The sequence below is a fragment of the Crocuta crocuta genome, unplaced genomic scaffold, assembly GCF_008692635.1.
Source record: "Crocuta crocuta isolate KB4526 unplaced genomic scaffold, BGI_CrCroc_1.0 scaffold237, whole genome shotgun sequence".
Taxonomy (NCBI): Eukaryota; Metazoa; Chordata; class Mammalia; order Carnivora; family Hyaenidae; genus Crocuta; species Crocuta crocuta.
Window position 1 is genome coordinate 1,737,864 of NW_027531914.1, and position 26,058 is coordinate 1,763,921.

Below are 26,058 nucleotides of genomic sequence, written 5' to 3' on the forward strand. Positions count from 1 at the left end.
TTTTTTTTTTTTTTTTTTTTTTTTTTTTACCTGTACTGTTTTTAACTGTTGGGTCTGTAACACAGAGGGCTGAGTTGTTGTATTAATCAGTTGACTTCCTGGGGTCAATGCTGAGACACCAATGACAGGTTTCACCTCTGGCCTCCCTCCAATGGTAACTACTTTAATTTGCTGCGGTGGTAACTTAGCATCTCCTGACTGGGCCTGAGTTGTAACTTTCTGAGCCTGGGGTAGTTGGCTATGGGGTAGTGCTAAAACAATTGGTGAACCAGACTTGCCCAAAGTTGTTAAAATTAACTTCTGTCCATCTGGTTTAAGGGTCTGATTGCCAAGTTTAAGATCTGATGTCTGTGATACTTTGTTTAAAATAATCTGATTGGCTGATATAGTCACAGGAGTCTGAGCACCAAGTTTTTGAAGGCCACTTGGAAAAGCTGGTTTCACTGTGGTATTAGAATCTGCTTTAGTAATTGTGGTATTCACTGCAACTTGGTTAGTGTGGTTACTGTACACTGTGATTGGTTCCGTGGAAATGGGCGTGGCTGTAGAGTCACCAGTAGAATTTATGTTGACAATTTCTTCCAGTTCTGTCTCCATGGGAATTGGGGATGAAACAATAACAGCCTCAATACTATCATCATCCACTAAAGTTATACCAGTGTCCATTATCTCCTCTGGAAGCAAACTATTCACCTCGGCTGGCACCACCTCCATGATCGTTCTCCAGCTAGTAAGTTGATCAGGCGCTGAAATAAAGTTGAAAATCAATACGTTACTAGTTTTCAAAACAGATTTAAGAAAAAAAATTATTTAAAAAAAAAGGCAAGTGACAAAATCATCATTTATTACTGATGTATAATTGAGTGAAGGATATTCCTGATGTCTGTTTGGTTTAAACCACTTCAACATATCCTCGAACCTCAAGAATCTGAAATAAGTCATATGGCACACAAAACTAGAAGCAAATATTCTCATTCACCATGTCTCAATCCAAAAGTATACTGCATTCAAGCAACATTAAGTAACATAATTACAGGAAACTCCTTTCCAATGCCCACTCTTAAAGTCTTCAGTCTTTGATATGTCTGCTAATTTTATTTCTTGCCAATTATTTTTCTAACTGACAAACTTAAAAATTGCTGATTCACACAAAGGAAGATTTAAATGTAAGCAAATATTGGGAAATATCTTCAAATCTCTAGGGAGCTAGGTCCTATAATGAGGGTAGTTTACCATCTATAAAAATCCATTAAATACTCAAAGTAATGTTAAAGGAGTTCTAGAGTAATCCATCTCAGCAAGTGCAGATTAAATGACTTATTTGGCTCAAGTCTGATCAATTAGCTTCATACCAAAAAAAAACTTCATTTGGAAAGAAGATTCTCAAATCCTCCTTAGCCATTTAAAATGTCAAAAAAAAGAACCATTTAAAAGGCATAAAAGTCAGTCACATTACAAAAAAAAAGTGGTAATAATAATAAAGCAGATTACGAACAAATCAGAACCATGATGCTTTTATTTATTTAATGTTTATTTTTGAGACAGAGTGCTAGTGAATGCGCATGCATATGTGCAAAGGGAAAGGGCAGAGAGAAAAGGGGACAGAGGATCCAAAGTGGGCTCTGAGCTGACATCAGTGAGCCCATCAGCCCGATGTGGCACTTAAACTCATGATCCATGCGATCATAACCTGACCTAAAGTTGGACATTCAACCGAGTCACCCAGGCACCCCAGAACTGTGACATTTTTAGCCAAAGGTTATGCAAAACGTCCAATAATGGAGTCAGTACCCTTATCTTCGCATATTAAAGAGAGTACATCATGTTCATAACTGACTAAATAGTAATGTTACTTGGCCATACAACATTAAAGATCCATAGGAAGCTAATCAGCAATTCTTTCTCTTCTTCCATTTTTTAAAATACAAAAATGCAATACCCATTCTGAGATTAAGAGTAACAGACATAAACAACCAATTATAATTAATTATTAGCATTGACAAATACTAATAGTGCCAAAATTCATCATTATTGAGTGCTTGCTATAAACCAATGATATCATAGTTTATCCTCACAACCATTCTGAGACAGTATCATTACCACTGCCATATTACAGATGAAGAAACTTCAGTTATATAATCTGCCTAGGTCACATAACTAGTAAATGATAGAGCCCAGACTCAAACTCAGGATATGTTTTATGATACCAAAGTTCATCATTTTAATCACAAATTACATTGCCTTAAACTTTTACCACCAGTATTTTTTAAATGAAGAAAAAACAAGTCTACTCTTTTAGTAAATCCCCTAACCCCAAAAATCCCACCCTACACAACCAGTATTCTGTCTCTACAGATTAGTTTTGACTTTTGGCCCTTCTAGAATTTCACATAAATGGAATCATATATTATGTAACTTGTAACATAAAGGAGCCATACAATATGAGATTTATCTTTATTCCTTCACTTACTATGAGTTCTGTTCCTTTTTATTGCTGAGTAATATTCTATCATATGAATTAACCACAATTTGTCTATCCATTCACCTGTGAATGGACATTTGGAGTGTTTCCAGTTTGGAATTTTTATAAATACACTGCTAGTTTGTTATGGATATATATTTTCATATTTTCTGAATAAAGACAAAGAAGCAGACTTGCTGGGTCAAAAGGTAAATTTTATTTTTAACTTTCCATGAAATTGCCAAACTATTTCCCAACTTGGCTGTACCACTGTATACAGCCACCAGCAATGTGCAAGAGTTCCAGCTGCTCCACATCCTCGCTAGCGACTGGTATTATCAGTCCTTTTAATTTTAGCCATTCTAATGGGAGTGAAGTGGTATCTCATTGTGGTTTTCACTTGCAATGCCCAAATGACTAACAGTGAGCATCTTTTTATACGTGCAGTGTATTTGTGTATCTTCTTCTGAAAAGTGCCCGTTAAAATCTTTTGCCTTTAAAAAAAATACTGGGGGGCACCTGGGTGGCTCAATCGGTTAAGCATCCGGCTTTGGCTCAGGTCATGATCTCGTGGTTCCATGGGTTCGAGCCCTGCATCGGACTCCGTGCTCGCGGCTAGCTCAGAGCCTGGAGCCTGTTTCAGATTGTGTCTCCCTCTCTCTCTGACCCTCCCCTGCTCGCGCTGTCTCTCTCTCTCTCTCTCAGAAATAAATAAAAAACATTAAAAAAATTTTTTTAATAAAAAAAAATACTGGCTTGGGGGTGGGGGTGAGGGGAAGGGGGCGTGATGGGCATGGAGGAGGGCACTTGTGGGGATGAGCACTGGGTGTTATATGGAAACCAATTTGACAATAAACTATTTTAAAAAACTACTGGCTTTTTTTGTCTTCTTATTGAGCTGGATAAGCTCTTTATATATACTATAAAATCATCAGTCACAATAACCTGTAGCTCATAGGAATCACTACTATTTTGAGACCCCAAAGTACTAACACCTCTCTATATGCAGCTCTTTCTCATCAGGAGAATCCCCTCAGATATTTGTGGGAATTTAAAGTAGACATGTAAAAACATCAACACCAATTATACCTTTAGCAATGAGAGTCACAACAATAGTACACAACAACAAAGGGCCTCACCCACCATGTCCCATTAGCTTTCCTTCCCTACTGCAAACCTTGCCCAGACCCCATCAGTTCCATCTGTAGACTCTATTCTCCACAGAACAAGGCCGATGATGACTTGGGTGCCAGTATCCAACAGAGTTTAACTCCCTGCTCTGAAGCTCCACCAGCATATTTAGACATGTAGGTATGGCCTTTGGTCTCCCCTTAAGGACAGGGAGATCTATGCCCAACCTCTATTCATCTCTCTCCTTAAAGCACCTAAAGTAGGGGTAGGAGGAGGGAGAAGTCAAGTCACAGAAAGAGACAGCGGTTTGGCAATGAATTTACTTTCAGTTTCAAGTACCCACAGTTCCAACTCAACTAAACAAACTTCTAACTCACCCAAAATTCTACATCCTATGACACCGTTATCTCAGCTTTGGGGACTCCTTAACTCAGCGACTAGAGACACACTGCCTTTCAGCTGGGGCTTTGGAGCTGAGTGTACAACAAGCAAAGCACCATTTGGGTTCTCAGTTCAGACCCTAAATATCCATTAAGAGGTAGAACACTAGAATACGTATTCCCCATGCCACCCTTGCCCACCACTTGGGTGACAGCATTCACTACCAGATGCCAGAATCTTTTCATGTTCCCTAACCTAGCTGACATGGCTCTCATCCTTCCTCTTTCATAAAGCTATGTCTCTGCCAGCACTCCATTTTCATGGCCCAAACTGCCAAGAGCTGTGAGCAATCTGAGATTTTAAACCCTCTTTGTAAGCTAACAAAGTATCCTGTTACCATTTCACAGCTACTGGCAGACCACACAGTAGTCCTAGGTAGAGACACGGGACTTACTGCAGTACAGCAAGGAACATGAGAGCACCATGTGTATTTGAGTTCTTCCAGTTGCCCACAAGTTCCACAGGGTAGATATGGAGAGGCTCGGGTAGATGCTTAGGCAGGCAAGAGGTTTGGATCACAACTAAGAGCCCTGAGCTCAGAGAACCTGATTCATTTATAATGGGCTGAAGCACACCTGCCCTTTCGTCCACAGGAGGATATTATCTTTATTATACTGCATAATAAGCATATCTGCCCTTGGCTACAGCACAAGTCACTATTTCTATCATTCAGGGCTGTATGCTATACAAACATCCTAGAAATGATCATTTAAATGGTCAGTCACCGCCTCACGTGCAAGAGGTGCAGGAATGCAAAGAGCAATGGAAAACTATCTCCCAATAGTATTATCTCTCTACCTACTTATCTCAGTCATGTTTTATTCTTCAACAAATTGTCTTGCACATAAATTTATCCCTAAGCATTTCATGTTTTTTGATGGATTGCAAAAGGTCTTTTTCCCACTTTCCGATTGCTGCTAGTAAATAGACTTTTTTTTTTTATATTGTCCATGTATCCTACAACCCAGGTAAACTCACTTATTAATTTTAGTAGCTTTTTGATGTAGATCCCTTAGGATTTTCTACAAACATAATCCACGCTGTTTGAGAATGTCTGTATTTCTTCCTTTCCAATCACCATGTCTTTTATTTCTTTTCCTTGCCTTACTGCACTAAGACCTCCAATAAAATGTTGAATAAAAGTGGGACGAGCAGACATCTTTGCCTTGTTACCAATCTCATTTGTTAGCTGTGGGTTTTTCATAAATTCCCTTTCTCAGGTTGAGAAAGCATACTTATATTCCAGTTTGCAGAGTTTGGCAGGGTTTTTTCCCCCCAATCATAAATGAATATTTTTGTCATATGCTTTTTCTGCAAATAATGAGATAATCACACGGCTTTTCCTTTTAGCCTTTGAATTATATTGACTTTTTTATTATTAAGCCAATTTTGCATTCCTGAAATAAGCCCTACTCAGTCATGATGTATTATACTTTGCATATTTCCTTGAATTCTATTTCCTATTATTTTGTCTGCCCTCATGAGGGACACTGGTGTGTAGTTCTTTCGCCTATAGTGGCTGTCCGGGGATAACGCGAGCCTATCAAATGTGTTGGGGCATGTTACTTCCTCTTCAATTTTCAGAAAAAGTCAGCATAGAATTGTTACTATTCCTGAAATGTTTGTTAGAACTCAACAATGTGGCCATATAGACATAAATCTTTCTTATTTTTTAAAGTAGAAATTCAATTTCTTTGGTAGATGTTGAGTTATTCAGGTTATTCAGCAGCCTTAGATATCTGATAGTTTGTGTCCTTCAAGAAATTTATCTATTTCCTCTAAGTTGTCAAATTTGTTAGCATTTGGTTATACATAATATTCTTTTATCTTACTGTCTGTAGAAATGTCAACTCTTCAATCCTCATTTTGGTAATTTTTGTGTTTTTTCTTCTTTTTTTTTCATTAGTCTGACTGGAGATGTATCAATTTTATTGATCTTTTCAAAGAACCATTTTGGCTTCACTGATTATCTCAATTATTTATCCATTTTTTATTTAGTTAACTGTTACCTTTATCTCCTTCCTTCTGCTTGCTTTTCATTTAATTTGTTCTTTTAGAAGCTTAAGATGGAAGCAAAGATCAGGGTTCAGTAAACCATAGTCCACAGACCAAATCGAGCCCATTGTTTACTGCTCTCCGGCTAAGAATGGTTTTTATATTTTTAAAAAGTGGGGTGGGGGGTGGGAGGGAGTATAAATAAATTATATAAAACAATTTTAAATAGCCTCCAACTCCTAAAATAGTTCCTATCTGGCTCTTCGTAGAAAAAAAATATGTCTAAAATCTTAGTTTCACTGATTTTAAACTTTTCTTCTTTCTTAAAATAAACAATATTAAAAATCTGCCTCAAACCTCTAGCTGCATTCAGTATGTTTTTATGATTATTAACTTCAAATATTTTCTAATATTCCATGTGATTTTCTCTTTGAACCATGGAATAAAGACATGCTAATTAAATCCCAAATATTTAAGGATTTTCTATCTTATTATTGATTTCTAATTTACTAGTTATTGCCAAAGTGATACTCTACAACATTTCCATTATTTCAAATTAGAGACTCATATGGCTCAGGATATGGTCTATCTCAGTGAACACTGCATGTGCACCTGAAAAGAGCATGTATTCTACAGTTGCTGAGAGCAGTGTTCTACAAATGTCAATTATATCAAGTTGGTTGATAGTGTTGTTCATATCTTCTATATTGTGACTTTTTCTTCTATCAATTACTGAGAAAGACTGTTAAAATCCCTAAACATGATTGTGGATTTGTCTTATTTCTCCTTGTCTGTGCATTTTTGCTTCATATATTTTGAAGCTTGCTATTCAGAATGTCTTTTTATTTATCCTGTTTAAAAAGACTAGAAATTACAGGACTAGAGTCTCCCTTGAACTAGGAGTAAAGTTCAAACTTCTAACAAGAAAAGGTCTGATCGATTTGGCCAGTCTCTATGCAGTATTGGGCTGTGCAGAATTCTGGAGTCAGCACACCTCAAAGCCACTGAGCAGACTATGATAAATGCTTTACAGTTAGACATCTATATCTGTTTCAGTCAGGGTCACATGCAAGGCATGGTGGCCTGTGCTAAAAGAAACTCTGAAAAGGAGCTGCGGGCATGGCAGGAAAGGGTTTGGCCATGTAGCTACATGAATCATCACTCTAATTTTATCCCTTAGGAATGGAAGATATGTATTAGCACATGCAACCTCATCATCACTGGGTTGAGGACCACTCCAAGAAAAGAAAGGGCTTTCACAAGCCAATAGGACCAAGCTTTACTTCACCTCATCGGTACAAAGTTACACGCCAAGGTATGGTAGGGAAGAAGTCAGAACATACAATGTATTCCTCATGCCTCCAGTATTTTGTTGTTGTTGTTGTTGCTCATAAAACAAAGTTCTAAAAGCAAAGTACAATTCATGAAGCCACACTGAGTTTCCCTTCTCACAGCTGAACATGGTTAAATGGTTTAAGTCTAATAAGAGTTAAAGATTCACTGATTTCAGAAAACCTAATGATTTCTGCATTTGTCTCGACTGTATTACATTTTAAGTTCTACCTAAAATAGCACCTTCACTCTCATCTCCACTGTCCTAGGCATTCTGTCTCATTACCCTGGTATTTCCATCATAGCATTTACCACAACCAGAAAGGATCTTTGTTTATAGTCTGATTCTTCTTCCCCTGCTTCTTTAGAATGCAAGCTCCATAAGGACTGGGACTTGTCTGTCTTCATCACTGGACCCCACATCTCCAATGGCTATAACTGAGCTGCCATATAATAACTTCTCAATACAAACTTGAAGAATGAGTGATTTAATCATGGAGAAGAGGTATCATCTAAAATTCTAGCATTATTTACACTGGGCTTTGGTTTGTTTATTTAAGACAGGTTTATATAATGCTCTAAGACTTCACAACACGTCAAATAAAATAACAAATTCACAATGCACAAACTGAGAAACTCCTTTCCAAATAAGTTTTTAAATACTCAGAATTAACTTTTAATATCCTCTGCAATTATATTCATCTTAAGATAGACAAGGTTCTCTTAATTTTTAACTAATTTATGATTGTTATCAGTCATTTAATTAATAAATACTGCTTCCCAACTTTGTGGAGGGCATTATGGGTAATTAACCACAGATCTTGCCCTGACAAAGCTTAGAAATCAGTAGAAGAATGGCATGGCCACAGTTGTACCCTGGGAAGATTAACTGCATCTCAGTATTTTAGTGGACTGGGGGCAGGGAGACCAGTTAGAGGCTATTACAGTAATTACTTCAAGATAGAGGTTTATGGAAGGTCTGACTTAGGACAGTGAATGATTAAAACAAATAAATATAAAATAAAAAATAATGTAAAATAGAAATGGTAAATGCTCTATGCTTTTACACATTTTAAGAGTTTATCACGGAAGGCCGCCTGGGTGGCTCAGTTGGTTGAGCATCTGACTCGATTTCAGCTCAGGTCATGATCCCAGGGTTGTGGGATAGAGCCCCATGTCGNTCTTTAATAAAAAAGTTTTTCATGGAATATTATCAGTGCTGAAACACTGTTACTTTCTTAATTACAGGTGAAGGACAACCTGGGTGAACAAGTGTTTCCATTCTTGCATATAACATTACGAAGTAGTGATCTATCTTCATATTACAGATGAGTAATTTGTTAGATTAGACAAAAATACCTGAGTGTTTAAGACTATACTTTTGTACCTAGATCTTACCACCAGCACTAACTGGTTAACTATACCATTTGGATTTTAGCTAGGGTTTCTAAAATCAAACACTGACAGCTCAAAAAATTAAGTACATAACTTCATTTCTCAAACTGAACTGGGAGCACAAGACTATAAGCCATGAGTCCTGAGGAATATTTGAAAAGTCTGTATTTTCATCTTGATAATTTGTTTTAAACAGTGCACTCTGGATCATCTGAATAACTACCTCATACCCACAATCAACGGTACTAGATTCGTGTGGTCTAAAAAAAAGGTACAGAAGGGTCTTACAAGGTAAATGATACATTTATGCTAAGTAAAAGCCAAACCATCTGTGATTCAAGAAGGAAAGCTTTGCAGCATTCAAACAGAGAAAAGTGGTGAGAGAACTGGATTATCACAGGATATATAGTATATAGAAAACTGCACACCTTGCCAAGCCAGGCAATAGTATTTTCACTATGCAAAGAAAGAGTTTGTTTCAGCAAAACAACATCATCCATTACCCTAAATTTAATTTGTTTAACTGGCTTTACAGTTTTGTTTATATTTCATTTATAAATCTACTTGCGTTTTATACTTACATAAAAGCGATAAACATAAGGAATTTATATACATCTAAAAATTAAATATTTTAATAAAACTATTTAGGCCAATACTAAAGACCTACCTATTTTTTTCCCTTTAAAGGGAAGACTATATATATTATTCCTGCTTAAGACTAACATGGTGGACAGATCAAGGGGATTCAAATCAGGAAGATTTGTTTCCAAATGTTGGCTCTCCTCGTTTAACACATAACCCTAAGCAGTAATCTCTCTAAGCCTCCGTTTCCTTGCAGGTTTGGCGTGATTTTGATGGAGAAAGAAGAAAAGAATTTTCATTTGAGTTATAGTGTGCCACATTCAATATTCTAACAGCAGGACTTAAGTTCGGCATCTTTGATGTCTCTCCATAGAATCTGTAATATACATGCAGATTACACCTTCACTATGTCTCCCTCTTACTGCAACCAAGAATTTCCAAATCTCCGAAATTTGGAACCTGATAGTATCTCTACTCCATCTCCTTTAACCTACAACACATTCTACAGAAAAGCTACAGAATGTGTCTCTCGAGTGCATCTCTGAGGTTGTCACTCTCCTATTTTAAAATATTCTGTAACTGTCTGGGTTTCTGGCTGGCTCAGTCGGAGGAGCATGTGACTCTTGATCTCAGGGTGATGAGTTCAAGCCCCACGTGGGGTGTAGAGGTTACTTAAATAAAACTTGTAAAAAATTAAATTTTCTGTAACTCTCAAGGCCTTCTGCATTAAAGCTCTACCTAACCCATCCTTCCAACTTTACCTCCCATTGATTCCTAAACTGAAAGTTTCCTGAGACAATGATCTGAGGTATCCTCTACTCCTAGCACAGAATGTGACACATAAAAGATATCCAATAGTAACACTTGAAATAAGCAATGAAAATCTATAATGCTACTCTTCCCAAAAAAAGACCCTAGACAATCTTGGGTGGCATAACTCTTCCTTCATCTCTAACACACTTTTAATTAGTAATAGACGATTGTTCTAACTATAACGAAGTGAAAACTGGCCTTTAAAGGCAATCACAAAGAATCACAAAAAGACAGTAGTCCTCTGTGATTAAAAGAAAAGGAAAGCCAATGAAAAAGCATTTTAATCCCCGTCTTTATTTTTAACTACTTTTTAAATACTGAGTTTTGCTACTAACTTAGCAGCCAATTGACATATACCAAATAATTGCAACATAAAAGCTTTAAGAAAAAAACAGAACCAAATCCCAACTGGATAATACAAGATCAGACAAACGACTAACAAAAAAATTCATTAACTAAAGCTTCTGAGTACCTCCACAGTTCCCCTAAAATTTTTTTGGTCCCTGATTCTTTTAGTGAGTGAAAGCCAAATGTCAAAGCTACTTACACACATGCACACAAAATATTTCTCTTCTGAATGAAACACATAATGTATGATATTGTATGTCATTCTATGACATCATCTCTTTGTAGGGCACTTGGATAAGGAAAATTACTGCTAATCATAAACATTACCAGTGGGCATTTCTTAAATATTCACCTCTCTGTTCAGGCTCATAGGGTCAAATGTCACTGACCCAACCTTCCACTACAAAAGCTGGAAAAACTAGAGGGCTCAAACTAATGTATAAAAATTCTATTCAAATGTAACTTTTCAGTAACACTACTGGTGTATGGAAGCAGAAACACTCCTGAGGGATCTGTAGCACAATTTAAAACATACCTGGATCTTTAGGTAACCAAACAAATTTAAACTTCAGCCATGATAAAGTCAATCACTCCAATGCTCCAGCTCTTTAAACAAAGAGCTAACAAGTCCAGTATTCAGAATAAAGCAGAGGTCTCAATTCATCTCTACCAACTTAATGCCCAGCCATCACAACTTCCTTAACAACGAAGGTAAAACTTAGGAGTCAAAATAGAACTCCCACAAGCTGTATTTCCCTTGGATTATAAAATCTACATATTGCAAAATATTCCATAACTTTAGTCTCCAAATTCATGAAATGGAGGGGGAAGCAGGGAAAAACATGGATATAAAATGTGATTGACAGTGTCTCAATTGTTATTTGCCTAATGTCAGGGGCAAAAGGGGTTACTCTATGGATGACAGAGCCATAAACGAAAAAGACAATATTTTTAAGTCCATATGTTCAAAAAATGTGAGCATCCACACCCCAACAAGTTATAGACTACGATCTAAGACACAGAGCTTAAATGCAGAATAAAATGCCTATGCTCTGCCTCCCTAAAGAAACATAGAACCCCATAAACTGAACATCACCACACCAACACCCGCCACAGTGAATGTTTTAAATATGAAGTCAGGAAATCATGATAAGTGCTAGCGGTTCCTCTAGGCCTCAGCAGCAGCCTTGGGTAGAAGAGCAAACTCGAGCCCTCTTAACACTCAGAGAATAATGTTGATGTCATTACGAGGCTACTGATTCTTTGCACTCTGGACTAGTCATTCCTTGATCCACAACGCCAATTCCTCCCTTACCCACTATCCCCCTAAATAATAGAGATCTCAGTGCAGAGAAGCCCTCGGATACCCCCTTCCCCTCTACCTCCAGCGGCTGCCGCTTTCTCCTCCCTCTGGCTCCGAGGTGGGGGCTCCAGAAGGTCCCGGGCAATTCCGAGCCCGGGCGGTGCTTGTTTTGCCTGTGCACGGTAGCTCCGGGCAGCCGCTTCCTTTCCCAGTCTGCCCGGACTCGAGCGCTACAGGGGACCCGGGGGCCGAGGAGGGAGCCCGGGTGGCGACGCAGCCGCTGCCGCCGCCTCTGGTATGTCAGGGGCCGGGATTGTATTTCGAAAGATCCGCCATTTTCACCTCGTCATCACCATCACAGCTCAGCAGCTTCCCCGACAGCCCGAGCCCGGGCCGCCGCCGCCGCCGCCGCCGCCAGTCCCCTCCCCCTTCCTCCTCCTCCCCTCCCCGGCCCTCCCCTCCGGAGAGGCGCACACCCACATATCCGGGGAAACCTCCCGCCCGCCCCGCCAACCTTCAAATGCACAGGGAGATACAAACGCACACACAGCCCACGCCAAGACCTTTCACCCCACAGCGAAAAATGGTGCTTCTGCGGGCCCGGCAGCTACGCGAAAGGAAGTCGCTTTACCTGCTGAGTCCCAAGTCCGGCATATTTTTGTTTTGAAGAGCAAAAGCCACACGGAAGGCGGCATAAGGACAATGAAGAACCCAAACTCTTTCATTTTCGGTAAAGCAACTAGAGACAGATGATGGAATGCGTTTTATTCACTGTGCTCATTTCAGATACTAAAACCATGATCAAGACCTTTAATGTCATTAACCGACTGACGTTTTCCTCCACTTCAGCACTACTTTGACAGAACGACCCATTTCCATACGCACGTCTGATCTTTCTGTAATTACATTTGTAAATTACAGGCACTGCTGATAATGTGGTCAAGACGACTAATTTTAAAAATAAAGTTTCAACTATTTTCCTCTTCACTTAATTTCATCTGATCATTTCTGTCCGTGAACACTGACTTCCTATTTGTTTGTCATTGGTTTAAGATGTCAAAGCCCAAGTAGGTTTAAAATACACTGATCCTTTTCACGAATGAACAATTTCTAAAATACAGAAAATACACGTCTAAACAAAAATTATTTGCCAAATGTTAAGATCTAAATCACTAAATTAAAAAAAAAACTGCCGCAGATATATTTGTTCAATACAGAGAAAATAAACAGCTTGCTTTAGAACAAGACCCCAGAATTACCCATCTTTCCCAACAGCTACTCTCATTATGTAGTTTGATAACTAAAAAAGAACATAAGCATTTTTAATCATCCTGGAAACAGCACAAAACCATAAGCTGCAAGGCTTGTGACAAGACCAGAATTAAAAAACAAAAATAAAAAAACTAAACTGGTTACCTTTGTTAATTTCAGAAAGCTATGGTAATTGCCCATTCAAAAACTAAATTCTAAACCCACCACTGAACAACACTATTAACTCTGAAAGATCTACCTGAAATGAGCAAACAAGGTTGAGAATAGAGTCACACTCTACTGTCTTTTTTCAAAGTTGGTCTAAGAAGAGTAAGGTGGAAGTTGAAAAAGCCATTTCATTTCCTTACCTTTCTTGAATGACAACTCCATATAAAAACCAGTCGATTCAAGCTTTAAACAAGTGCTATCTACCACCCAGTCCAATTGCTCTTTATCTATGCAGGCTGCTTGACTAGGATGAGAGTCTCAAGTCTTCCCAGTTTCTTCATTTTTAAACTTTATTCCCACCCCCCAAACCCCCGCAANGGGTGTTTACCGTTGCTTGGCCAAGCTAAGTCCCGGCCCGATCCCTTTCCCCGTGCACCTCGGGAACATTATGACATTTAGATGGTGGGCTTCGCGAGGAAAACGGACACACACGAAGAGATCATACAAAGGGGCGTAGGAAGAATGGGGCGGCGGGCAGCAAGGAAAGGAGGGGCTGGTACAAAATGACACAGCAGCAAAACCGGTTCCCAGAAACCCAAGGCTGACACCGTCTGCTACTCCGGCCACGCAAGGTGCGTGTCAACAGCCGCCGGAACTCTTCCTCCAGACTGCCGGGAAGGGCGGGCGGCCGGCCCTGCGCCGGCCTTGCCGGGTGACAGCCGCCCTCCGGAGTGCAGGCGGGAAGAGGCCGAACCAGGAGGATTCTCCCGCCCCTTGAGGCCCGGGGATAAAGCGCGNTGGCTTCCTTCGCCCCGCCCCTTCCGCGGCGCCTTGCCCCTCCCCTTGGCAACCCGAGCCTCGCGTCATTCCGCAAGGCGCGGGAGTACGCTCCAGCTCCACGTGACTCCTAGCGGGCGTTCCGTCAAAGCTTTCGCCGGGAAAGTTCCATCTGGCAGAGCTGGGAGGGGGAAAGCCCGGTTGCGCCTGCAGTTGAGAGTCTTCCTGATCTTCTAGCTTTCCTTGTTAGGAAGTCAGTGTCGTAGGTGCGATTTCCAGCAAACTGCCGCTGTTTAATGTGCTTGTGGGTAATCAGTATTCACCAATGTCCTCTCGTTTTTAGGCATTAATTTCGCAGGGATCGCTAAAAAGTCCCAGGGGGACCACGCAGAGTTAAACTTATTTTGAAAGGGACTTTTCTGCAATGTGTAAAGACTAACACAATAAAAATTACTGCATTTAGTCATCTTTTACGTCTTTTATTTTTCCCTCTGTCCTTTATTAAAAAATAAGAGCCAAATGTGGAATCAGATAAACAATTAATAAGTAACTGTTGGGTGAGACAAGAACTACACAGACGAAACAAGCAAACAATACAAAAGAGGGTAATGTTAAATGGTGTAGGACAGTCGATAATTGCTAATGGAGTACGGAAGACGTACAAGTCAACGTGAGAGACAATGGCCAGGAAACATAATGGACAAGGTGAGATGTTCCAATTGCTTTGGAATTAAGCAGTCCTGGTTTTAAATTCTGGCACCTCATACATTAGTGTATAGGAATTTATCAAGTTCCTTTACCCTTCTACAAAATAAAAATAACAAAGCTTACCAGAATTTTGAGGGTTAAGGCAGTGAGAGGTGTCAAGCAGCCACACAGTTCCCACCTCAAATGCTAGTAGTATTATGCAAAAATCAACACCATCCCTTAATTACGATGGCAAACTCAATGGCAAGGCAAGTGGCATGAAAGTAGCAAAGGCTTGGAAGCCAGAATGTCCGTGGCCTGTGCAAGGAAAGGGAGAAAACTGAATAGTGTTTGTTGGGGAGCAGTAGTTGATGAGTCCAGTTTATGAGGAGCCTTGAGAGCTAGTGTGAGAAAACATTCTCAAACTTAAGTGACCAGTGGTACTATGTAGGGCAATTCTAGAAAGAAGAAGGGAGTTGAGACAGGATACCCAAACCCGGCTGGATTCTAGGGAAACTATACCAAAAAAAAAAGGGAGAAAATTTCTCAGATTATTTCACAAGGCTACTATAACCCTAATATCAAAACAAACAGTATCCACCCAAAGAAAGGGAGGAAATTCTGTTCTCATGACTTTGTTGCAGAGAAAGTTGAGTATTAAAATATCAGAAACGGGCGCATGGGTGGCTCAGTCGGCTAAACATCCGACTTCGGCTCAGGTCATGATCTCAGGGTTTGTGGGTTGGAGGCCCGCGTGGGGCTCTGTGCTGACAGCGAGCTCAGAGCCTGGAGCCTGTTTCCGATTCTGTATCTCCCTCTCTCTCTGATCCTCCCCTGCTCAACACTGTTGTCTCAGAAATAAATAAAACATTTAAAAAAATCAAATATAAGTAAATAAAATATCAGAAACTGGTGTGATAATAAAAGGAACTCATAACATGGCAAAGCACAGTTTATGGTGGTTTAACACGAAATTTACTCAGGTAATTTATTAAATTAAAGGAGAAAAGCCAAATGATACTCTCTAGGGATGCATTGTATAACATTTGGCAGCCATTTCTTAATTTTAACAATTCATAGTAAACTAGAAATAAAAGATCATTTCTTTAAATGGATCAAGATAATCATCAGGAAATAGTAACATCATACCGTAGCATGAAATGGAAGAAGCATTCACATTAAAGTCAGGGACCAGACAGGGATGCAGGGCTACGGCAGCTATTATTTAATGTTTTCTAGGATGTCCTAGCTAAATGCAATTAAGTAAGAAAAAAGAAAATAGAGGTTTGAATGCTGGAAAGAAGAGACTAAGAGGTCCTTACTAAAAACAATCATGGGGCACCTGGGTGGTTCAGTTGACTAAGCATCTGACTCTTGATTTTGGCTCAGGTCATGATTTCATGATTCATGAGATCCAGTCCCTCATCAGGCTCTGTGCTGACAGTGCGCAGCCTGCTTGGGATTCTCTCTCTTCCTCTCTTAGCCTGTCCCCCACTCTCTTCCTCTCTCTCACTCTCTCTCTCTCAAAATAAATACATAAACTTTTTTTTTTTTTTAATCACAAAGAGCTCAATGTTGGGGTTAATTGCTTAGCCTCTGGAGCCAGACTGCCTGGGCCCAAATTCTGACCCTGCTATTTAGTAGCTGCAAGATCTCTAGCAGGTTACTTTCCACTCCTGTCTCAGTTTCTTTATCTGTAAATTGGAAATAACATAGACATCTTATGGTTGTTGTAAAGAATACTGAGGGGGCGCCTGGGTGGCTTAGTCGGTTAAGCATCCGACTTTCGTTTAGGTCATGATCTCGCGGTTCATGCGTTCGAGCCCCACATCGGGCTCTGTGCTGACTGCCAGCTCAGAGCCTGGAGCCTGTTTCAGAGTCTGTCACTCCCTCTCTCTCTGACCCTCCCCTGCTCACGCAGTCTCTCTCTCTCCTAGAAATAAATTAAAAAAAAAAAAAAAAAAGAATACTGAGGAACTATGCATGAAATACTTCGAATAGTGCCTGGCATGTAGTAAATATTCAATGACTGAAAACTATTAATAATCAAAGCTATAATACAACCTAATATATAATCTAATCTTTTACCTTTTCAGAGAAAGCATTTTAGCTCTGGAGAGTCACTGCTATTCAAACATTTCTATTTCAAAAAATAATTTTTGCTTTATATTTGCCTGATGGCTTTTACAGATGAACTAAAAACATCTACTCAGAAAAAATTTCTTGATCATCTACTGGATCCCAAGCACTGTGAAAGGCACCAGGAACAAAGTGGCAAACAAGATGGATGGAGCTCTGTCCAATGAAACTTTACCCAATGGTGGAACTGTTCTATACCCACACTATCTAATACAGTACACACTCGCCACATGTGGCTATCAGACCACTGAAGTCTGGCTCTAATGCAGCTAATTATTTAATTATTTCATTATCCTTAATTTAAATATAAATAGCTATGTGTGGCTGATAACTATATATTGGACAGCACAGTTCTAGAGGAAATGACAGACAATAAACAGGTAGAAAACTTAAGAGAGTTTTAAATGAATAAGAGAGGGTTTAGGATTTTTTTTTCCCCCTCAGATACCTTCTGAGGAAAATATCAATACAGGGAATGAAAAGAGTGATATAGGGGTGCCTGGTTGACTCAATCAGTAGAGCATGTTACTCTTAATCTCAGGGTCATGAGTTCAAGCCCCATGTTGGACATGGAGCCTACTAAAAATTTAAAAAAAATTTTTTTAATTAAAAATAAAGAGAAGACACTGGCACAGAAGAAGTATGAGTTGGGTAGAATTATCAAGACAAAATGAAATGTATTACTGAGTACTTATTATGTGCCTGATATACTAGGTACAAAGTATATATACTAGTTAATAAAATTTTCTGAAAATAGCTTAGTTTCCAAAAGATTCTTCAGAGGCTATTATGTGTCAGGTATACTGCTAGGTACAAACTATACACTAGCTAATAAAATTTTCTTGGGGCACCTGGGTGGCTCAGTTGGTTGAGTGTCCAACTTCAGCTCAGGTCATGATCTCGTGGTCAGTGAGTTCGAGCCCCACGTCGGGTTCTGTGCTGACAGCTCAGAGCCTGGAGCCTCCTTCAGATTCTGTGTCTCCCCCTCTCTCTGCCCCTCCCATGCTCATGCTCTGTCACTCAATAGTAAATAAAAAGGTTAAAAAATTAAAAAAAAAAAGATTCTGTGTCTCCCTCTCACTCTGCCTCTTCCCTGCTTGTGCTCTGTCTCTGTCAAAAATAAACATAACAAAATTTTTAATTAAAATAAAATTTTCTTAAAATAGCTTAGTTTCCAAAAGATTACCCAGAGGTTGATGAGTCCATTCATCATAAATCCAGATGTTTCTATATAAGCAACCAATCTATATATCTATATAAGTGTAATTATCACTTTATTTCTTTTCATTATCATATAACTCTTTTATAACAGATCTATAATCCCTTATTGACAGTTTGAAAATCAAAAAATTTTTTTAAATTTTTAAGTTTATTTTTGATAGAGAAAGAGAGAGGGAGAGAGAAGGAGCTGGAGAGAGAGCCAGAGAGAGGGAGAGAAAGAGAGAATCCCAAGCAGGCGCCACACTGTCAACATGGAGCCCAATGCAGGGCTCAAACTCATGAATCGTGAGATTATGACCTGAACCAAATCCAAGATCGGGACGCTTAACCAACTGAGCCATCCAGGCACCCCTTAAAATCCAAAATTTTTGAAAACTAAAGGGTTTTATAAAGCTTATGACAAACTCAGGAGAAACACCTGGCCCAATATGACATAAAGTATTAGTATTCTATACCATTTAGTATCAGTATACATATATGCCAGTGCAGAAATATGATTATGGGGCTTGATTATGGCCAAAGGGGTTGAAAGGAACTTTTCTGGAATGATGGAATGTTTTTTACCTTAACTGTGGTAGTTGCATGAGGGTATACAACTGCCTAAACTCACCGAGTATTCTTAAAATGGATGCAATTCAGGGCGCCTGGGTGGCTTAGTCAGTTAAGCATCCGACTTTCGCTTAGGTCATGATCTCACGGTTCGTGGGTTTGGGCCCCGCGTCGGGCTCTGTGCTGACTGCCAGCTCAGAGCCTGGAGCCTGTTTCAGTCTGTGACTCTCTCTCTCTGACCCTCCCGTGTTCACGCTGTCTCTCTCTCTCTCCTAGAAATAAATAAAACATTTAAAAAAATAAAAAATAAAAAAATAAAATAAAATGGATGCAATTTATTATGTCAATTATACCCGTTAAAGTTGGTTTTAAAAGAAAAAACTTTTTAAAATTACGCATACATATTCTTTCCTCAAATCCAAAATGTCCTCAGTCCTAAAATTCATCGATACTCAGTGGTTTCTAATAAGATAATGTAGATTGGGGCGCCTGGGTGGCTCAGTCGGTTAAGCGTCCGACTTCAGCTCAGGTCATGATCACACGGTTCATGGGTTCGAGCCCCGCATTAGGCTCTGTGCTGACGGCTAGCTCAGAGCCTGGAGCCTGCTTTGGATTCTGTGTCTCCCTCTCTCTCTGACCCTCCCCTGCTCACGTGGTCTCTGTCTCTCTCAGAAATAAATAAAACATTAAAAAAAATTTTTTTTAAAGATAATGTAGATCAGTATCACTTTAAACACACCCTAAGTTTTTTCACATATGGTACCTGATGTGATAAATAATGTCAAACCACCTAAAAGTTAAAATCAACCAATAAAATCATCTGTTGGTGCTAAGTAGAATTCAATTACTTTTCCTCCAGCAATAAGATTTATTTACCTTTATAATAGTTATTTTTGTTTTTGTAATTAAAAGGATAGAAGTAGGGGATTCTCTGTAATGCTCTGATCTACAATGTCCCCCCAGTCATCTGTGGTTCCACTTTCCTAGGTTTCAGTTACCTGCAGTCAACCTTGGTCCAGAAGTAGATGATCCTCCTTCCAACATGTCATCAGAAGGTCAGCAGCAGCCTTGGGGTGCCTGGGTGACTTAATCGGTTAAGCGTCCGACTTTGGCTGAGGTCATGATCTGTGGCTCACGGGTTCAGGCCCCATGTTGGGCTTGGTGTCAGTTCAGAGTCTGGAGCCTGCTTTGTGGATTCTGTGTCTCCCTTTCTCTCTGCCCCTCCCCAGCTTGTACTCTGTCTCCTTCTGAAAAAGAAAGAAAACATTAAAAAAAATTTTAAGGTTAGTAGCAGCCTAACCCTAACACTAAATCACAATGCCTACACCACTCACCTCACTTTATCTTACTATGTAAGCATTTTATCATCTCACATTGTCACAAATAGGTGAGTACAATACAATATTTTGAGAGACTATATTCATATACCTATATATATATACACATACACAGTATATTGCTGTAATTATTCTATTTTATTACCTATTGTTAGTTTCTTACTGTGCCTATAAACTAAACTTTATCATAGGTATGTATGTACAGGAAAAAGCATAGTATATATAGGGTGTAGAACTATCTGCAGTTTCAGGCATCTACTAGGAGATTTAGAACATATCCCCTGTGGATACGCCAGCACTTGTCTTGCTAAGAATGTAACCATCCCTAGTGTTAGGAGTGGGCTTTACCCTTGAAGGAAGTGAGTATTTCCAATGTCAGGCAACCTGAGAAAAGGCACATCTCGAAATAGGATATAAGAACTTGAAAGAAGGGTTCACACAGACAGGCAAGTGCTATCAACGAGTCTCTTGATCTTGCTCACTTGTACCTGGACCCAGAGTTTAATGTGTTTGAAGGAATGTGCTCATCTTCTACCTAACAGAGGAAGAAGACTTTTGCCTCTAGAGAGACTAGAAACTTTTTCTTTCTCTTTTTTTTAACATTTTATTTTTTTTATGTTTATTTTTGAGGGAAAGAGCATCAGCAGGGAAGGGACAGAGCGAGAGGGAGACACAGAATCCGAAGCAGCTCTAGGCTCTGAGCTGTCAGCACAGAGCCCAACACGGGGCCCGTACTCATGAGCCATGAGATCATGACCTGAGCCAAGGTTGGATGCTTAACCGACTGAACTACCCAGGCGCCCCCTTTTTTTCTCTTTTAATCACAAAACATCTTCCCTGGAGAAGAGCCAGTTAACAGATGTGGACTCCCCTTACTGTGTGGCGGCTGGTTTCCCTGGGGTTCTAGGAGCATGCAAGCCCATACACAGTCTTTAGCAATTTATTTACATATTTAGCACAATTCTTTGCTATTTGACTGGCTGCTCCATCTTCCTTCACATGCTGTGCCACAGATGACTCATCTCATCTGTGTTCACAAGCACTTGTCTTTCCTTAGATTCAGGCTAGGAAGTTGCCCTCAGCTCTCTGATGGCTCAATAAAAGTTAGGACTTTATAGCTTGCCTAGCTTACTGTTATGGGAGCAACGCCCTTTCCAGCCTTCTGCACGTAGGCAGAAGCTGGAAGTCCTCCAGGTATTAAGTTTTTAAGAGGGTCTGAGGGTTATCTATTGTTAGACTGCAGTGCTCATCACAGATTTTACTTCTACTTACTCTCTTAACCCACCCCTTCGTACTTGTCTTTCTAGCTCTCAGAGCTCTTGCTTTACAACCCAGATTTCACTAGTTGCTTCTGGTTGTTCCCGCACTTGGTGGCAGATTTGGACCATCTTCTCTACCTCACTAACACTAGTTCCTACTTATCCTTTGGATTTTTTTTTTCTTTCATAGTTTATTGTCAAGTTGGTTTCCATATAACACTCAGTGCTCGTCCCAACTCAACCTTTGGATTTCTATGTTCCTTGACTTTAGTGCCACCTCCAGAGAAGGGAGATTGAAATGGAAACATCACATTCAATAATGCTTGGATTTTCTAGGTCTCTTTATTTGCCCAACTATGTTCTTTGCTCAATTTAACAACTATTTCTTGATTGTTTACTAAATACATGGCACACAATTCTGGATACCAGCTAGTTTATAAAAATGAATCATACTGTCACATATCTTTCACCCTTCTTTCCCACTCCCAATTCAACTATATGACCCCAACGGAAACATGAATACATGGGAATCAGCAGACAGACTCACTGGGCACTAGATGGCATCAATGAAGGCTCACGTTATAGTGAGTCTAGAGATAGAAAGGGAAGAGCATCAGAACATAGTGGATAATGAAGAGTAGAGCCCGTGAAGATCCATGGTCCTCCAAGTGGGAGGATGGTACCTGGTACTGTTCTTAGGAGAACCTGCTGAGACACGCAAATGGCCAAAAGATACTTGAAAAGATGCTCAACATCACTAATCATCAGGGAAATGCAAATCAAAACCACAGTGAGATACCACCTTCTGCCTGTCAAGACAGCTAGAATCAAAAAGACAAGAGATACCAAGTGTTGGTGAGGATGTGGAGAAAAAAGGAACCCTCATGTGTTGATGGGAATACAAATTGGTACCGCCATTGTGGAAAACAGTACAGGGATTCTTTAAAAAAAAATTAAAAATAGAATTACCATATGATCTAGTAATTCCACTACTGGGTATTTTTCCAAAAAAAAAAAAAAAACAAAACACTCATTCAAAAAGATAAATGTACCTCTATGTTTGTTGCAGCATTACTTACAATAGTCAACATATGGAAGCAGCCCAAGTGTTCACTGATAGAAGAATGTATAAAGAAGATGTGGGATATATATATATATATATATGTATATGTATATGTATAAATGTATAAAAAAGAATGAGATCTTGCCATTTGCAACAACATGGATGGACCTAGAGGGTATAATGCTAAGTGAAAGAAGTCAGAGAAAAATAAACAGTATATGACTTCACTCACATGTGGACTTTAATAAACAAAACAAATAAAGAAAAAATAGACAAATAAAACAGGCTCTTAAACATGGAAAACAACCTAGTGGTTGCTAGAGCGGAGACCGGGGGAGGGGGATGAGTAAAACAGATAAAAGGGATTAAGAGTACTCTCACTGTGATAAGTGCTGAGTAGTATGTAGAGCTGGTGAATCACTGTATTGTATACCTGAAAGTAATATAATGCCATGTTAATTATACGTCAATTAAAAATATAATAAAATGAGATAAATTAAAAAAAAAAGAAAAAGGACTTGCTGGTCATTCTGACAAAGGGAAGGTTTGAGGAAGCAGAATAGTTGCACTGAAACTTCTCTTCCTTTGAAGCTGATAGAGCACTAGCTTTTGAAACTGCTAAAAAAGACCAAAGACATCTTAAACAATAAATATATAAATACATAAATAAAAGCCCTCATGAAGACTACATTCAACACACACACAAGACTATTGAACAGAAACCATTTATTCCCTTTTTAAATTGAGGTTTCACCTTCAATAAAATGCACAGATCTTAAGTGTACAGTGCAATGAACTTTGATACATCCATACCATACCATCCACACAACCCACACCTCTGTAAACACATAGAATATTTCCATCACCTCCTGCTACTTCCCCAGTAAATTACCATTGTTCCCCATTTCCCCCTTCCTAGGCAATTTCTGATGTTCTATCACCACAGATTAGTTTTGTTTCACTTAGAATTTCAGGGGCACCTGGGTGGTTCAGTCGGGTAAGTGTCCGACTTTGGCTCAGGTCATAATCACACAGTTCATGACTTTGAGCCCTGTGTTGGGCCCTTTGCCGACAGCTGGGATCCTGGAGCTTGCTTTGGACTTAAAAACAAAAAACAAAAAAACTTCATGCAGAAGGACTTTTATACTTACTTTTTAAGGTCTGATTTCTTTTTTTTTCTTTTTTTTATAGTTTATTTATTTTTGAGACAGAGAAAGACAGAGCATGAGTGGGGGAGGGGCAGAGAGAGAGAGGACACAGATCAGGCTCCAGGCTCTTAGCTGTCTGCACAGAACCTGATGTGGGGCTTGAACCCACAAACCGCGAGATCATGACCTGAGCCGAAGTTGGATGCTTAACCGACTGAGCCACCCAGGCGCCCCCAGGTCTGATTTCTTTCACTCGGTATAATGTTTTGAGATTCATCCATGTTCTTGCATATATCTGTAGTTTTTTCCCTCCTAATGCTACTCTACAATAGAGTAGTATTCTATTGAATGCATATGCCACAGTTTCTCCATCCACTTTCCTTATGATGGACATTTGGGTTGTTTTCACTTGAGGCTATTATAAATAAAGCAGCTATAACATTTTTACACAAGTAAACAAATGGAATCATGATTTTAAAAAACACGAAATTGATGATACATTGAAGAATGATTGAATTTTGCTAAGTGGCCTGAAAAGTGGAAAAGATATCTCAAAACACAGAGCAAAAAAAACAGAGAGAATTATGATGGAAAAGGCACATTACTTTGAAGATACATCCAAAAGACCTGAAATATGACTGTTTGAATTGCAGAAGGAGAGAAAGGAACAGATAAAAGAGAGGTAATAATTAAACAAATAATAATAAAAAATTTCCCTGACGTAAAGATAGATGTATGTCTGCAAATGAAAGGGGTCACTGAGTTCCAGGTAACATCAATGAGATAAGACACATCTAGGCATATCTGAGGAAAATTCAGATAAAGAGCAGATCTTTTAAAACTTATAGGTGGAAAGAACAAGTTACTTACAAAAAGAAGAAGAAAAACAAGAACAAAGGAGACTGGGGCTGGGGGAGGAGGAGTGGAGAAAAAGAGGAGGAGGAAAAAGAGGGAGAAAGAGAAGAATAAAGGTGCAGAAAAAAACAAAGCCAAATAAGAACAATCGAAGGCTATTAACTCAGAGCTTCTACAGCAAGGGATTTGGGACACCATCACTTGTGTTTGACAGAGACTCAAAGGCAGGCAGAAGAATGGAAAGCTTTATAGGGGAAAAGGGAATTCAGGTGTGCCCTGGTTGGAGGTTGTTGGCATGGGGGAGCTGTTGAAAGCTACCTAGAAGTTGGGTATCCTATGTAATTGGTTAGGTGAGTATTTGGCTTACCTTACTGGTTGGGGCAAAAATTCAGGAAGCTGTCAGTGATTAATCAAGCGCTGGTCATTTGGGGCTGATAACTACAGCTGCTGTTTGGCTTCCTGGGATGGCTGCTGCAGATGGTGAGCTGCTTTCCTGGACTGGTTGCTGTAGACTATTTTGTCAGTTTTATTTATGTTTTTAAGTTTATTTATTTATTTTGAGAGAGAGATGGACAGACAGACAGCATGAGCGGGGCAAGTGCAGAGAGAGAGAGGGGGGGAGAGAGAATCCCAAGCAGGCTCCACACTGTCAGCACAGAGCCTGATGTGGGGCTTGAACTCACAAGCTGTGATATCATGACCTGAGCCAAGATCAAGAGTCAGATGCTTAACCAACTGAGTCACCCAGGAGCCCTGGGTCAGTTTTATTTTTACATACGGTCTTGCCATTGTCTGTTTGCATACTCAGTCTCTCAAAGAGAAGAAAGAGAGAGAGAATGGAAAAAAGAAGAAAGGTGGGAGAGGAAGAGAGGGAGATAAATCATTAGCATTGGATTTCTCATCTGAAATCCTGGAAACTGAAAAACTATGTAGTAATATTTCAAAGGTCACCGAAGGAAAAGAACAGGAGCTCAGTCAAAACCCATTAAACCATCAATATGCACAGATTCACAAATACGTTACCCTCGCACAGCCTCTGAGGGATCAGTTAAGAGTGAGCACTATCAGGGGAGCCTGAGTAGCTCAGTCGGTCAAGTGTCTGACTTCAGCTCACATCATGATCTCATGGTGCATGGGTTCGAGCCCTGTGTCAGGCTCTGTGCTGACAGCTCAGAGCCTGGAGCCTGCTTCAGCTTCTGTATCACCCTCTCTCTGCCTCCTCCCCTGCTCTCATTCTGTTTCTCAAAAACAAATAAATATTTTTAAAAAACTTTAAATAGTGAGCACTATCAAACAACAAAACAATCAGAGCAAAAACTTCGTATCAAGACAGTGCAGATGAAGAAAAGGGGAATCTGTGACGATTAATTTAGTTTGAATTTATATAGTAATGTAAGAGAATAATGACAATGAAGCTGGGAATTATAGCGCAAGTGTTAAATTAGTGATTCCTAAAATAGAGGAGACATACTGCAAAAGAAAAGCAAGTGCTTGCTGAAATGGAACAAAGTGCCAACCTAGCTCAAGGAAACTGAGGAATTAGGTAAGGGTGGAGGGGCCCAAAGTCAGTATATTCTCAAAGTCTCAACTAGAAGCAAAGGATGTGGAAGTAAAATATTCTATGCATCTCATTTACTGAGGTAAATGCCTTGACACAGGCCATGGGAGACAAAGGCGTCCAGAAGTGAGGATACGACTGAAAACCTGTCCTCATATATTGTTAAAGAAAAAGTGATAGTGAATATCAGAAAAGGGAAGATAATCACCAGTTAAGTTGAAAAGAAGATGAGCCTTAATACACTT

The 26,058-nt window shown here is 39.5% G+C and overlaps 1 protein-coding gene and 1 long non-coding RNA gene across 6 annotated transcripts in view; one reads left to right on the forward strand and one right to left on the reverse strand.

Annotated features, from left to right (window-relative positions):
- LIN54 (lin-54 DREAM MuvB core complex component) overlaps nucleotides 1-13,546 on the reverse strand; it is a 64,312-nt gene extending 50,766 nt beyond the window's left edge. For 2 of the 5 annotated variants that reach the window (XM_077774752.1, XM_077774750.1), the window contains exons 1-2: nucleotides 13,421-13,546; nucleotides 31-746 (exon numbers count right to left, since the gene is read on the reverse strand). In XM_077774752.1, the coding sequence (XP_077630878.1) occupies nucleotides 31-746; nucleotides 13,421-13,442 (738 nt within the window). In that variant the 5' untranslated portion in view covers nucleotides 13,443-13,546. Of the gene's footprint in view, nucleotides 1-30; nucleotides 747-11,880; nucleotides 12,199-13,420 lie in introns of those variants that run through there. The other 3 variants (XM_077774753.1, XM_077774754.1, XM_077774751.1) reach the window with 3 other exon arrangements.
- On the forward strand, nucleotides 635-7,895 carry LOC144240436 (uncharacterized). The gene is made up of 3 exons (XR_013337715.1): nucleotides 635-730; nucleotides 7,209-7,343; nucleotides 7,729-7,895. It is a non-coding gene; the product is annotated as an uncharacterized LOC144240436 (long non-coding RNA).
- Nucleotides 13,547-26,058: the final 12,512 nt, after the last annotated feature.